This window comes from Girardinichthys multiradiatus, chromosome 13 (assembly GCF_021462225.1).
Source record: "Girardinichthys multiradiatus isolate DD_20200921_A chromosome 13, DD_fGirMul_XY1, whole genome shotgun sequence".
Taxonomy (NCBI): Eukaryota; Metazoa; Chordata; class Actinopteri; order Cyprinodontiformes; family Goodeidae; genus Girardinichthys; species Girardinichthys multiradiatus.
The window spans coordinates 27,032,439-27,047,738 of NC_061806.1; the positions used below are offsets into that span (position 1 = coordinate 27,032,439).

A 15,300-nucleotide genomic window follows, 5' to 3' on the forward strand; every position below is an offset into this window, starting at 1 on the left:
GGAATATTCAGGATCAATTATTATAGTTATTAAAAGTTATGAAAATGCAGAGGAAGTTACAACATCTCCAAAACTCAGCAGTAACCAAGTGTTTCTATGTTATTCTCAGGACAGATCTCATGAAGGAGCATTTTTAAAACCAAGCGCATGCGTAAAACCTGATGGGTTTCTCCTTCAGATATTATTTTCTGTTGTCAGAGTTTGTATCCCATAAATCTAATGGGTAGAGACCTCATTAAAACAGGCTTAGTTTTACTGCAGATGGTCTTCATACAGTCTCTGACACAGTATTTACAGTTTGGTGCAGTTTTTGTCCGCAAGTGCTAACTGACGCTTATGGAAAGTACAAATTCATTGTTTTTCACAGCAGCTGCTGGGAAGAGGTTGTATTAGTTTTTTCTTCCCTCTTCTGATTCATGCAGCGTGTTGATTTACACTGTACCTTATATCAGGTCCTGACAAAAACTATGAAAGGTTGGTTCTGCAGGTTCTTTTTTTCTCCCTTTGGAGAAGGAAAGGACACTTGATCAGTTCTGTGTTGCATAGAAATATTAAAACACTTGTTGTTTTCTAAGATATCACCAGCTAAAAACTTTAAAAACTTTTGAGAGTAATTGGCTTTGTTAAACACATTTCTCTTGGTAAAACAAACCTTTAAAATGAGTATGAAAAAATTGGGTTATTTAGAAAGAATCTGATTGGACAGTGGTACCACACAAAAATTAAACTAATCTCATGCTTCCTAAAAGACTCTGCATGAAAAGGCCTTCAGAACCGTGGAGTTATTTTCCACCACAGTACCAAGTTTTTTAAGCATGCTTTTTCTTTATTTTAAAACAGATCTGGTTTTTGTTTTGTTTTTGGTTTTTTAGCATAATGTTTGTCTGAAGCTTCTTATGAACTGGGTTCGCAGCAAATATGATCTGAGGTAAATTAGGAGCTGTGAACTAATAATTTTAAATCTGATTATGGGCCAAGCAGAAATAATATATTTAGCCAATCCTTCAATCTCTGCAGAAAGTTAACACCATTGTTCAATGCAGTAGTACTCAACTTGTGGTTCCTGGACTCCTGAAGCCTGTAAGCCATAGATTTTGGGTCCATGAAATTATAAGACTTACTTAAAGGTAGGCTGATTACCTATTAAAATAGATCTATGCCAATGATGAGTTCCAGTCATTTGGTGACTTTGAAATGCAATAATACTCAAAATTTCTACTCTGGGGAACACAGATTGGGGTTGAAGAGTTTAGTTTTGGAACCAAGGTTAGGACTTGTATAACGGAATAAAGACAAGTAAAATCCTTTATTTTAGGAAAAGAAAAGAAATAAAGGCTCTCTTAACAGTAAGAGGATGGTCGGCTCAAACTCAAGTCTCCTTGTTTGATTTCTTAGGGTTTAAAGATTAAAGGAATACATAGGAGTACAAAGGTACACAAGGTAATTTCAGATTACTAAGAGATAAAATATTGAAACATTTATCAGCATTTGGATTGTAAAAGAGGGGTTCTAGTAATAAGTTTTCCCCAACTCTCAAAATTTAAATAGCCAAATTAAAGAAAATGATGTTTGTTCTTCTTTAAACACTATGTGGGAAAAAGTCCAGTTTGGAGACAAGCTTCTTATCTTAATTTCTGATTAAGTCAAACACTGCAGTTTTGTTTAGTTTGGGTATAACATGAAAATGTCAACGCTGACTTTTCTAATTTCCCCTCGGGGATCAATAAAGTATCTTTGAATTTGAATTGAATTAAATTAAAAATACTTCTTTGCATTTAACTTGAAATTCTGCAATGCAGCTGCGATCAAATTGAGCCAAACAAAAAGAGAACTATAACAATAACTCTCAGGATTGTAGTTATTATTACAGAGTTACAGTACAAAGAATTAGCAAAAGGTTTCAGCATCAGTAAATTTGGATTCATATAAGAGAAAACTGTTGCTGTGCTTCTAAATACTTTGAGATCTCTTTGGACTATGTGCACTCATTTTAAAAAGGATCCTGCTTCTAAATACTTTGAGATCTCTTTGGACTATGTGCACTCATTTTAAAAAGGATCCTGACGATTGTCATAACAAAATTGATCAATTATAGCATTAAAAGATATGGTTGAGAAAACATATTCTGAAAAGAGATTGTTAAAAATTTCTTTGAATTCTTGAAGCTTCAAATTTGGCCATTTGTCTGTCTTTGATGTTTTGTCTTTGTTTTGTTGGAATTAATGTTTGTTTATATGTTGCATGAAACAATAATCCATGTTTAGAATAATGTTTCTAAATCTCAGATTGATTAAAACTTTGAGTTTTCAGGGGAGTTAAGAAGCAGCTTGTTTCTGAGGTAGGTTCATGTTAATAGCTTTGCAGTTTAAGTTACACTAATGTGGGATGGGATGAAGAAACTGTGGGTCTGCCCATAGGCTGTCAATCAGAGGTTAGTTCTGCCTGACTCCGCCCACCTACTAGGTTGGTTCATGCCTTTGTTGTCATGGTAACGCTCAGCACCTCCCTTCCTGAGTTTTAACACTGTTTAAGAGACAATAGAATCAAAATGCTTGTAGTGATTGTTGCCTTAAAAACATGTTTTTTTTGTATAATAATTAAGGATGTAGCATGACTTTTAGATTTATGTGTTTTATTACTAAAAGGTTAATAAAATAGTTTAAACTAGTTTGAAGAATTAGTTTTGCATGCAGAATCATTGGTGATTTATTAGATTGAAAGTTTCCCTGGTGCCATTAAGCTAGCTGACAGTTCAAGATATGCAAAAGTAAGGAATATATTTTTGATAAAGAATCAGAGTCATGCCTTTATACTTGGTGGGAATTATTTATTTGATTCAATTTGTAGGGTTTATTCATCCAAATTACATTGGATGTCCATTAATCTAATACTCATCTTTGTACAAGACAAATTAGGATGATGTGTGACTAATTTCTAAGTGAGACATTGATGACGTGAATAACTAAAGTTTGTGTTTAGTTGTTGATGGAACTGAATTGCAGTTAAAAACATCTGGATTTTCTTTATGTTGCTTTCGTTAAATTCATAGTGACACATAGTTATGTCAGAATTCATTTCTTTGGTTCTATGTAATATGATCTTGGTTACTAGAAGATTTTTGTACAAACTTTTTGCTGGATTGTCGCATGGGTTGGACCCTGCGCCAGAAGAGGGGAATGTCAGAATAAAGTAACATGGGGTTCCAAAAGTTTTAGTACTCATGGAAAAAAGGGTAGCTCAGACCTCCAGTGAGGACTTAGTGACAATGCGAGAGAGACGTTGTACTTTGTTATATAAATGGTGCATAGCTCCCTAAGACCACATTATGATAACCTCTCTGAAATTATGGTGTTGATTCTTTTGTGAAATTTTACATCTCCACAGATTAGACCATTTTTGAAATTCTTTTTGGGTTTTCTGAAACTATGAAATGTTGACCTGTAATCAGACCTTCCTCAAACATCAGGTCACATTTTTGATATTCAGAATATTTAGCTGATGGTCACTGCTAGTATATCAGGTGAAGTCAGAAGATCAATTCTTTGGATTTTGTTGGATGTTTTGATGAAGTTCATGTAGTTAAGCACTTAGGTTTGAGAATGGGACTTTGAATTGAAAATTAGCCAAGTGTTGTGAAGGCTCTACCTATTGTTCTCACTTATATGAGATTGAGACAAAGGACACAGGCAAATCTCAGTCCTTTTGAAGTGCTGTGTGGCAGGTCTCCTAATTTGGACATGGGGATATTGCCAAGATAATTTTCTTCCACATCTTTGTGTGAAGATAGGATGTTGTTTTACTGTCAAAACCTGTCCACTGTGTTTTCTCAAGTTTCACAGACGGTGAAGGCTGCATTACCAGAAACAGCCACTTCCACCCTCCAGTCCTTTATTCCTGGCGACTGGATTCTGGTCAGAGAATCTAGGAGAAAACACAGGAAGTCCAGGCGCTGGAATGGCCCATATCAGATCCTACTAGACACCCAGGAAAGCTGCAGGAAAGCTGCAGGAAAGCTCCAGCTCCTCCAGCTTCATCTGGCTTCCAGGACACAAGTCATCTTCCAAATGGATCATCCACGGCCTGAAAGGTGTGAGGACAGCGGACCACCACAAGATAAAGAACTGTAAGCTGATCACTGGCGAGTGATTGAACAGGTGGTTGAAGAACACTGTTCTTACAAGGGCACAATAATCCCTTGGGCAGTGCAACGTTATTTCAGAATCTACTTAAGGCCATCGCATTGCCTGAAAGTTAGAAATCATAAGTTGGACTATGGAAGCCTGACTTCCAGCAGGTTAGAGTTCCTGTTTCTAAATATATTTCTAGAGGAGCTTCCTACGACCGCCCACCTGTACCAGACTGGTGACAGGGCAGCTTGAAGCGCAGAAGCCACTCAGGAGAGGCAGCAGGATTATTAATTTTTTTTTAAGTTGTTTATAATTTGTTTTCTTTGAGAAAAAAAACTGTTTGCTTTCAGTACCAGAAGAAAGGACATTCCACGTCAAGGTCACGATGCAGTTAAATGGAAGATGGTCTGTTCTGATGCTAATGATTGGTATTTCAAGTATTTTTATAACTCTTGTGTTCATTTGGGAAAAGGTACAGCAAAGACAATGTAAGGCTAATTTGAGGAATTGTGCTAATAATACTCATCAGCGGATTCGAAGAGAGATCCATCACTTTTCTGACTACTATGATCATGCTGATAATGTCTGGTGGCAACTGATGCATCAAACCGTGAGGAAGATAAGAATGATAGTTGCTATGTTTGTTGTTTGATTCCACGTGCTATTAATGATCAACCATTTTTGGTACCAGTTCCTATTGATGCTACTTATGCTCTAGCTACTTTCTTTCCAGATAACCGGTTGGTGGAGGTCATTTTTCCTTGGGTGATGGTTTTGTAGAATTTTCTTTTCGTTTTGTGATTATCTTGTAATCAGAAGAAAGGAGTGTAATGGAAAATTCTTTTAAAATGCTCTGATATTCCCTTCACCTCTCTCATTTGTTTCTGTGTTGTATCACTCACAGGTGACCTTCCATCTACCTCTCACCTCTGACCTCTGTGTTTTATTAGTGTTCTGTTTTTATTAGCAGATGGACTCTAAATTCAAATGCTGGAGAGTTTTATGGTTAACCCTTCCTGAAGTGTATATTTCAAGGGAAGGTAGATGGGTGGCCTCATAAATAACTTTGTTAACTCTGACCCGGGGAGGGTCTAGGGGCCATATTTCTAAAACTCCTTGAAGTTGAGATAACACCCTCATTTGTAGTATAAATACTGTTTGTGATTTCTGTTCGTGGCTCTGTTTCACTGACTAACCTCAGTGTCAGGGTCTTCAAACGCTGAATGCCTTTGAATAAAACTTATAAGACAAAGTCCGGATTTTCTCTTGTTATGAGTCAACTTCTACCCACTTTGATAAGAAAATTCCACAACAATTGCTAGCCTCACCAGCTTTTTTTACACGTTTCCTTTCATTCTCGCTGATACTCTTTTATCACACAACACACCAGACACTTTTCTCCACCTGTTCCAACCTGCTTGGACATGTTTCTTCACATATTTTCCACACTCACTGCTGCTCTGGACTGTTAACCCAAAGTCCCTAAAATTCTCCACCTTCTTTATCTTTGTTCCCTGTTACCTCACAGTTCCACTTGGGTCCCTTTCATTCACACACATGTATTATGTCTTACTCTGGATAACCCTTATTCCTCTCATGTCCAGGGAAAACACCCACCCTGTCGTGTGCTTTCAGTAGAACTTCAAAAACACAATCCACCTCCCTCTGACCATACCTCCACAGGTGTATTAGAAGATAAGAAGATTACTTTATTCAACAGAGTCATGGTCCACAAGAAAACAACAACACGAGATATAAAAAAGAGAAGAGAGAAAATTAAATTTATAAAGGACAAATTATATATATAAAGTATTATCAGGACAAACTGCCTTTCTGCTTGTCATCCTTTTCAATGCCTTCCTTACTTTATCCTTACTGATCTTTTATATATTATATATCCTGATCCACAATGGTTGCTTCTTCTGGTCTTTGTTCTCTCTCATGGAAGTACTCTTTCTTGCTTTGTGATACAAATTGTGATACAAATTACTTTGTAGCTTAAAAGTTTTCTGTTTATCTTAATGCCTATTGGTAATAAATATTTCCAAATATTAGGCATGAATCTAATATCTTGAGACCATACTCCAGTTACGTATGTTAGACCACGATGTTTATTATTCAGCTTGAAATATGTCAATCTTAATTGCACTGCCAGTGCACCAGTTGTGGCATTTGAATACATCTTATGGTGCAAACTTTACAATAAACTGGGTAACGGTATGGAGAGCATGCTGGCTTTTGCTATGACTAATGGTTTTGACTCCAGCCCACCATAATGGGAAATGAAGTAAATTCAGGGAACTGGGGAATATATTTTATTGATTTTCAAATGGTTGCAGTGGCTGAAAACAGTAGCTGCTTCTCCAGAGCCATGTGATCAATGGGGATAAATGGCTTTTAAAGCACTTCATGTGCTCAATCCCAACCTAGCTCATTTGACCTCTGTCACTTTGCATCTACAATGAAAATGTCCGGAAAGAACAGCCTCATCATTAGGCTGTTGTTTCTGGACATTTTCACTGTATATGCAACAGCCTCATCATTAGGAACAACTGTTTAATGGCAATTGTTTAGGAAACTCTAGATTTAAATTTTTTTAAGTTTCCTGATTGTATCTAGATATGTCCTGGGTATATGTATCAACAAACAAATCATTTCATATCATGTACTTAACCATTGCATATCAGTTTATTTCATGAGTGGCTGGTCATAAACAAACTTGTAAACACCTATATTGTGACCCCATAATATTTTTACTCAAGTGTGTGAAATAGTGTGAATATTAGTAAGAAAATCAAATTTCCTTACAGTAGACTACAAGTAGAATGTAGAAAATTATTTTAACTAAAAAGTTGAAGCTGATACAAAAGTCTTCATTGGAGATGTGAATGGACATGGTCAGTAAAAACAGCAAAAACTGCAAAATGTTTGATACAAAAACACCAAAACTGCAGAAATACAAAATGGTGAACAGACACAATGACCAGCACCCTGTTTTACATTGGCCGGGAAATATTGTGCTGAATGCTTTTTAGTTCTTAGTATAAATGTTACTTTCATACTAAATGTGTTCATAGAAGGAGCAAAAGTCTAAATTTTAACTCTTTGTTAATGGGACACACAGAGATGATTTCCAATTTTAAATCTGCCACAATCCTACCTTGGTGTAATAATACTCTAGACTTTCCTGTACTGACAGCTTAGAACAGCTCAACAGCTGCATAAGCCTAAAATTTACAGAGAATATTACAGCTGGGTAAATAACAAAATTCTGAGAGCTTCACCTGGAATTGAACATTTACATGCTCAGAAAGTAAAATCCTGAAATAGACACCACTTCTTAAAAGTAGCTAAAATTGGATTGTGATGTTTTACTGTGTCATATATCTTAACCAGAAAGCAATTTTGTGTAAAGTGTCTCTTAAAAGGCAATGTCATCACCTGCTACAGAAACGTATCTTCCTGTGAGAATGGAACCATACCGAGTGATTCATTTAGCTGAACACATTACCAGGACAGCTCTCCCAAACCTTTTAATACATCTACACTGAGAGAGTGAGACTGATTTCTCCATGCCATCTGCAATACTTCACACTTCAACAATAGACTGTTAAAGGTGCCTAGGTCAGGAGGTCATCTTGGCTGTCTATTATCGGTGTTCCTCTAACACTCAGGTTGCATTTTAATAAAAGCTCTTACATGCACATGGACATTATTTTTGTTCCTGTCATTTTAATAGAAAAGTTCTGTTCTAGTATTTAATGTACACTCCCAAATACAGTTTATTTTTGATTGAAGATAAAAAAATTTAGAAAACAAGCACAAAATGGAAATAGATATCTCTTTTTCAATACTTCTTTTTTGTTTGGTAAGCCTTTTTATTCAGCCACCTTTAATCTTACCCCCCCCAAAATCCAGTCCAACCAACATTATTTTGAATTAACCTTATTATTAAATAGATAACCTGTCTTGTGGATTACTTTCAGTGTAAATACTTTAGCTCTTTGAAGTTAGAGGTTTGTTAAAGAACATTAGTAAACAAACTAACAAACAAAGCATAATAAACACCAAAGAACAAAGCATACAGGTTAAGGTTAAAATTGTGGAAAAGGTTAGGTTACAAAAACATATCCAAAGCTTTAATATATCATGTAGCGTTGTTTATTCCATCATCTGAAACTGGATATTAGTATTGCACAACTGTAAACCTACCTAGATATGACTGTCCAGCCAGCCAAAGTGGCAGGCTGGGCAAAGAGAGCATAAATCGAAATGTAGCTAAGAGCCACATGGTAGCCTTGGAAGAGTTGCGTAGCTCAGGCCGGAAAATCTATTGACAATACAACTATTTATCAAATACTCCACATATCTGGCAAGAAGGAAGCCATTGTTGAAAGAACTCATTAGATGTCCTGTTTAGAACTTGCCATAAGTCATGTTGGAGACACAGGAATCATGTGAAAACAATGATTACATTTAGTATGTGTGATTGAAAACATATGCTGAACATACCCCTGAACACACTATAATCAGTGTGAGACATGGTGGTGGTACATTTATGGTGTTAGGATGCTTCTCTTCAGTAGGGACAGGAAAGCTGTTCAGAGTCAATGGCATGATGGATGGAGCCAAATTGAAGGCAAACATGGAAGAAAGCCCTTTTTCAGGCTCAAAAAGACTTGGCATTTGGGTGCGTGTTCACCTTCCGGTAGTACCACAACGCTAAAACACACAGCCAGAGCCACTATGAAATGATCAAAACATAATGTTGGAATGGTCAAGTCAAAGTGCAGATCCAAATCCAATTAAGCATCTGAGACACAACTTGAATATTGGTGTTTACAGATGCTCTCCACCCATAACTGAGCTTAAGCTATTTTTCAAAGAAGTGGTAGAAATTTCCATCTCTAGATGTGCCAAGCTAGCAGATACATGTACCCCCCCCCCCCCCCCAAAAAAAAATACAGCTTTAACTGCAGGGAAAAATGCTTCAAAAAAGTATTTATTCAGTGGGGCTGAGCACAAATGCATACCAAACCTTTTGATTTTTTGTATTTGTAAAAAAAATAAAAGTTAAAACTCGATGTTGTTTTCCTTTTACTTTCCAATATAAACTCTGATAAAATTGTGCTTGTACCAAAATATGATGAAAATTTAATGGCTAGTACTTTTAAAATGTGATTTGAGTAATTATCATAGTAAACGTTGTACTTATATTTTACATGTTAAATGTATATGTTATTATAGAGTCATCAGAGTTCTGTTTGTCTTTCTAACATCAGCTGGAGCGTTCTGCATCCAAATGCCAAAAAGAGATGTGTGTAGAGGTGGCAGGTTTCTTGAGGAAAACAACAAGCAGAAGCATGTCTTGTTTTGAGCCTACTTTGCTTTTAGGTTGGATACACTAGATTTCAGGATTTAGTTCCACGTGAAATTCCTCATCCGCATAATCCTAAATGGAATTAAGAGTCTAACTCACAGTTGGCTGCTCATTTCTCTACCTTACATGTTTAATGACTTCTGAGCAGGCATCAAACAAAACAGCTAATCAGTATAAAGTCGTGTCATGTTTTGACAGGATACAGTTGTTGTCTTTGTCCTGGTGGCAAACATCCCAATATAGTACTATTTAATTACCAATGGGATAAAGTTGAAGTATGTTTTAAACAGATGTCATTTCTTAGTAAAGGCTTGCTGTTATATAAACCCAAATGCTGTTATGCAGTATTGATTGGCAAATAAAATCATAAGGGAAGGTGAGGATTGTGGCGTATCAGGAATGATTTTATTTCTGGTTGTTTCTGGTTATCACAGAAGGAGCTCAATAAAATGATTCTATAATTAAGGGTGACCCACAGTGGCACTGATTGAGCCAAAGCGAAGCGTGTGCCACAAAAGGGCCGCACCCTGTTGGTATGGGCCATTTAATTTCCTCTAATGGCTCTGACTGGGGAAAACAAACCAGCAGAAATTAGATTTATTTTTCTCCATTTACTGTAAAAGACAATTTAGCTATAAGCAACATGCCATTTTAAAAAGTGTTTACTATTATTACAGCTTTTTGTAAATTTAAAACAAGAAAATTGGGTATAATCCAATTAATTTATAATTCTGTGCATGATGTTAGTTCATCTGTGACTACCCACATTGTCTAGCCTTTGTGGTATGAAAAAAACCTGTGTTCAAAAGAACAATTTAGATTATCTTGCAGCATAGCTAAGATCCCTGCAGTTTTACAAGATTGCATTGGGATAATTTTGGTGCCTGCTGGACATTTTTAAAGCTTGATAAGTATAAAGGAATCAATCAACTATCACTATAGGAGTGTTGCTTCCACTGATTAGGGCCATCTACAAAAAAAGCATGATCATGCAAAATAATCTAAAACAGTTAAATTGCCATCAGATTTTAATATTCTTCAGATGCTAAGCAACTAAACTGAAAGCACTGGTCCTACCTTGTTCTGAAGTTAGCAGGGTGTGGGTGTCCATCATACAAGGACAGGAAGTCATATTCTTCTTCTATGGCAAATGACAAGAAAATGAGCTGGATTCTACTTCCTTCTTCCCCAACAATGACCCAGGTGCAGTTTGCCCCATTGGGGTAGCCATATGGAAAACCAGGTGATTCTATGCTGCCATTTCGGCCTTTCAGTGTACCCCCACAGGTGTAGATGAAACCTGTGAATAAAAAGAGACAACACATATTTAATTAAACATGTTTAATACATTACACATTTTCAAATGGTTGTGGGTTTTGTGTGGCAAAGCAAAGTTTATTATCAGTTCATCTCATCCCTTAGAATGTTATTTTATTGGTGCCTGAAACCAATAAGTTGCAACTGAATGAGTAAGTAAACAAGTGAACATTTTGAACACATTATATCCCATATTGCCAGAACTTTTACTGTGAATGTTGATAATTACCAGACTTTAAACAACATCCTCAGTGAATCCAAGTCAGACCAGCAATAGCAACTATCCTCTTTTAAACAGCTACCTTTCTACAGCAGACAGCTGTGCTGCAGTGGAACGCCAGCTTGTATAACAGTATATTAGTTGCTACTTAATCTCTCTAAATTGCTAAAACATTGTTATGTCCTTTTATATTTCACCAATAAAAGTTGTAGGTAAATTTGAAATTGCTGAAGAGCTACTGCTGGCTTGTATATAGATATGAGCAAAAAATATAGAATTTGTGGGTGGAGGTTTTAAGATGTCCAAACAGCTTTCTGTCACTAATGTTTCATAAAGAAAAAGAAAAATTCTATGTGGCACTCACTGACTGAACTGTAAGTTGATCTACTTTTTAGAAAATGGTTGATTAGGGTTATAAATGATAATCTTCTAACCACTGTAGCAGCTCATTGTACTGCAGTGATAATGCCAGCATGTACATAAACATGAAAGCCTGGAGATACCTATGTCTAAAGTCCTGCAATCATCTGGTGTGTGTTAAAGGTGTCTATTGATTGAACATTATGCTCCCACTGTCTGCCCCCTTTTAAATAACAGGATTCGGCTTAAAGGGTGTTACTGTCTATTTATCTCCTTCACCATAAAGGAGCTGCTGTTAACAAGCCACGGTATTTGGTGCTTGGTTATACCTGCAATCGTATGTGTAGTTAAATTAGCTTAAAACTATTTTCTGCTCCTAATGTTTCTCCAAATCAAAGCTATTGGTGAGTAAGTCTGTAAGTGGATCTATGCCTGTTGCACTTCTATCAAAATGGGTCATTAACAACTACTCGCAATAGCGATTCAAAATATACATGTAATGGATAAGTAACGCGATCACAGTGATTACATGAATGTTCACACCTGCACATCTTCAAATATTGTCTCTACATTTGAGATACTGATATATGAAGAAGAGAGCCACAGCATGAAAATCTCAAAGTGGGTCAATATTATACTTATGTATGAAAAATATTAATAGAACACATTTAGAAAAGCTACACCCAAGACACATATTTCCCTGAGCTTCTTAAAGTTTAGCTCCAGAGATCTGAAAGCAGAGGTGCTGCCAGCAATAAAATCTTTCCATGGGTAGGATTTGTTTTAGTGCAGCACCAACATGAGCTGGTAGTCTCATTCAGCATAAGATTTTAAAACCCCATTCCTAGAGCAAGCTGGAAGCAAAGTCTAGGACTCGCCCTCCAAGACATAGAAACCTGACTATTCCTTTGCTATTGCTAATCGAGTAGCTTACTGACATGTAAAAATATCCAGCCTCATAACAGATGACATAAGGTGGGGGTAGGGGGTACAATAGACACTTAATGGTAAAGAAGGGATTAATTCCTCTAGACCTTAACGAGCACCAGGATCTTCATTATGGCTCTTTGCATGTGGTAGCAGGCAGGGGAGGAGACTAAAATAGCTGCTAAATCGTAGAGAATTTGACTCGTATACAGGTCCTTCTCAAAATATTAGCATATTGTGATAAAGTTCATTATTTTCCATAATGTCATGATGAAAATTTAACATTCATATATTTTAGATTCATTGCACACTAACTGAAATATTTCAGGTCTTTTATTGTCTTAATACAGATGATTTTGGCATACAGCTCATGAAAACCCAAAATTCCTATCTCACAAAATTAGCATATCATTAAAAGGGTCTCTAAACGAGCTATGAATCTAATCATCTGAATCAACAAGTTAACTCTAAACACCTGCAAAAGATTCCTGAGGCCTTTAAAACTCCCAGCCTGGTTCATCACTCAAAACCCCAATCATGGGTAAGACTGCCGACCTGACTGCTGTCCAGAAGGCCACTATTGACACCCTCAAGCAAGAAGGTAAGACACAGAAAGAAATTTCTGAACGAATAGGCTGTTCCCAGAGTGCTGTATCAAGGCACCTCAGTGGGAAGTCTGTCGGAAGGAAAAAGTGTGGCAGAAAACGGTGCACAACGAGAGGAGGTGACCAGACCCTGAGTAAGATTGTGAAGAAGGGCCGATTCCAGACCTTGGGGGACCTGCGGAAACAGTGGACTGAGTCTGGAGTAGAAACATCCAGAGCCACCGTGCACAGGCGTGTGCAGGAAATGGGCTACAGGTGCCGCATTCCCCAGACCTGGGCTACAGAGAAGCAGTACTGGACTGTTGCTCAGTGGTCCAAAGTACTTTTTTCGGATGAAAGCAAATTCTAGGTGCCAGAATCTGGAGGAAGACTGGGGAGAAGGAAATGCCAAAATGCCAGAAGTCCAGTGTCAAGTACCCACAGTCAATGATGGTCTGGGGTGCCGTGTCAGCTGCTGGTGTTGGTCCACTGTGTTTTATCAAGGGCAGGGTCAATGCAGCTAGCTATCAGGAGATTTTGGAGCACTTCATGCTTCCATCTGCTGAAAAGCTTTATGGAGATGAAGATTTCATTTTTCAGCACAACCTGGCACCTGCTCACAGTGCCAAAACCACTGGTAAATGGTTTACTGACCATGGTATCACTGTGCTCAATTGGCCTGCCAACTCTCCTGACCTGAACCCCATAGAGAATCTGTGGGATATTGTGAAGAGAACATTGAGAGACTCAAGACCCAACACTCTGGATGAGCTAAAGGCCGCTATCGAAGCATCCTGGGCCTCCATAAGACCTCAGCAGTGCCACAGGCTTATTGCCTCCATGCCACGCCGCATTGAAGCAGTCATTTCTGCCAAAGGATTCCCGACCAAGTATTGAGTGCATAACTGTACATGATTATTTGAAGGTTGACGTTTTTTGTATGAAAAACACTTTTCTTTTATTGGTCGGGTGAAATATGCTAATTTTGTGAGATAGGAATTTTGGGTTTTCATGAGCTGTATGCCAAAATCATCCGTATTAAGACAATAAAAGACCTGAAATATTTCAGTTAGTGTGCAATGAATCTAAAATATATGAATGTTAAATTTTCATCATTACATTATGGAAAATAATTAACTTTATCACAATATGCTAATATTTTGAGAAGGACCTGTATTTCAGGATATCGGTAGTATTAAAGAAATCATTCATCATGCCCTCTCCATCATAAAAAAATCTGTATGTTGAAGTACTATAAACATTTTTATGTTTTTACCTTTTATTTACAAATAAAAACTTCTGTTCAGCCCTCCCTGACTCAGTACTTTGTAGAACAACCTTTTCCTGCAATTACAGATGTAGGTTTTTAGGGTATGTCTAGAGCACATGCCTCTAGATCAGCTTTTCAAATATGGAGAGAGAAACAGCTTATTTTCTTAGCCAAATAGTTCAAGCACAGTCAGAATGAATAGAGAGCATATACAGAACAATTTTCTAGTCGTGCACCAAATTCTCGACAATGGCTTTCTCCTTTTCACTTTTCCATGCAGAACTTATTGTTGTCTAGTCAACAAGTAGTCCATGTGGATCAATGAAGCTCCTCCAGGACTACCTGAACCTCTTGAGTACTTCTCTGTATCATATTAATCCCAATGAATCACTTAAGTTTCTGGTGGTAATGCATTAGTGTGAAAAAGCTCAAGCGGTATCAATTATTAAATCTTATTGTGATGTTTTTGTACTCCTAAATTACATAGCCAACTAACGTATAAATTTTGAACTGATTTCTTTTACATTAGGATGATTTTTTTTCCCTCCCCTTCATGTAATTGATCCTTTACGTATCAAACATGCCACAGGTGCTGGATGAAAACCTTGTGGTGTCTATGAGGGAAGTTTGTCCAGTGTTTTTTTATAACACTGTATTGATTCCTGAATAAACTCTTCAGTTCCTGCAAAACACTGGGGAGTCAGACAGCGGATTAAGCTTATAGAAGAGTTATCTGTGGAGCTGGAAGGGGTTTAGTGTACTTTTTTTCAAGGACACCATACCACAGTAGAATCATTCTGTATGTTTAGTGAAATGCCACATTCGAATTTAGCTGAAAATCATGACTGCAAAATACAGACCAGAAACAGAATTTTTTTTAAAGTTAGGAAAAAAATAGCAATGCTGCAATATGATGTCTTTGTGTGCCATTCTACCTTTAAATGTTAGTGTATAATTGATAATTGCTCTTAGTGTATGTTTTAATCCCTTGAATTTCTAAACCCTTATTGATCTCCTCTGAGTGCAAAGCTCAAATCAGGATTATCATAGCCTTGCCTTTTATGTTTATGAGGCTCATTATTTACCATGGCAGCAGGGCCACAGGGACAGCAGGG

The 15,300-nt window shown here is 37.1% G+C and overlaps 1 protein-coding gene across 1 annotated transcript in view; it reads right to left on the reverse strand.

Annotated features, from left to right (window-relative positions):
• The window catches only part of csmd3b (CUB and Sushi multiple domains 3b), a 642,003-nt gene that overhangs the window by 511,464 nt on the left and 115,239 nt on the right, over positions 1–15,300 (reverse strand). The window contains exon 4 of the mRNA XM_047383297.1: positions 10,585–10,807. Coding sequence (XP_047239253.1) covers positions 10,585–10,807 — 223 coding nt within the window. The remainder of the gene's footprint in view (positions 1–10,584; positions 10,808–15,300) is intronic.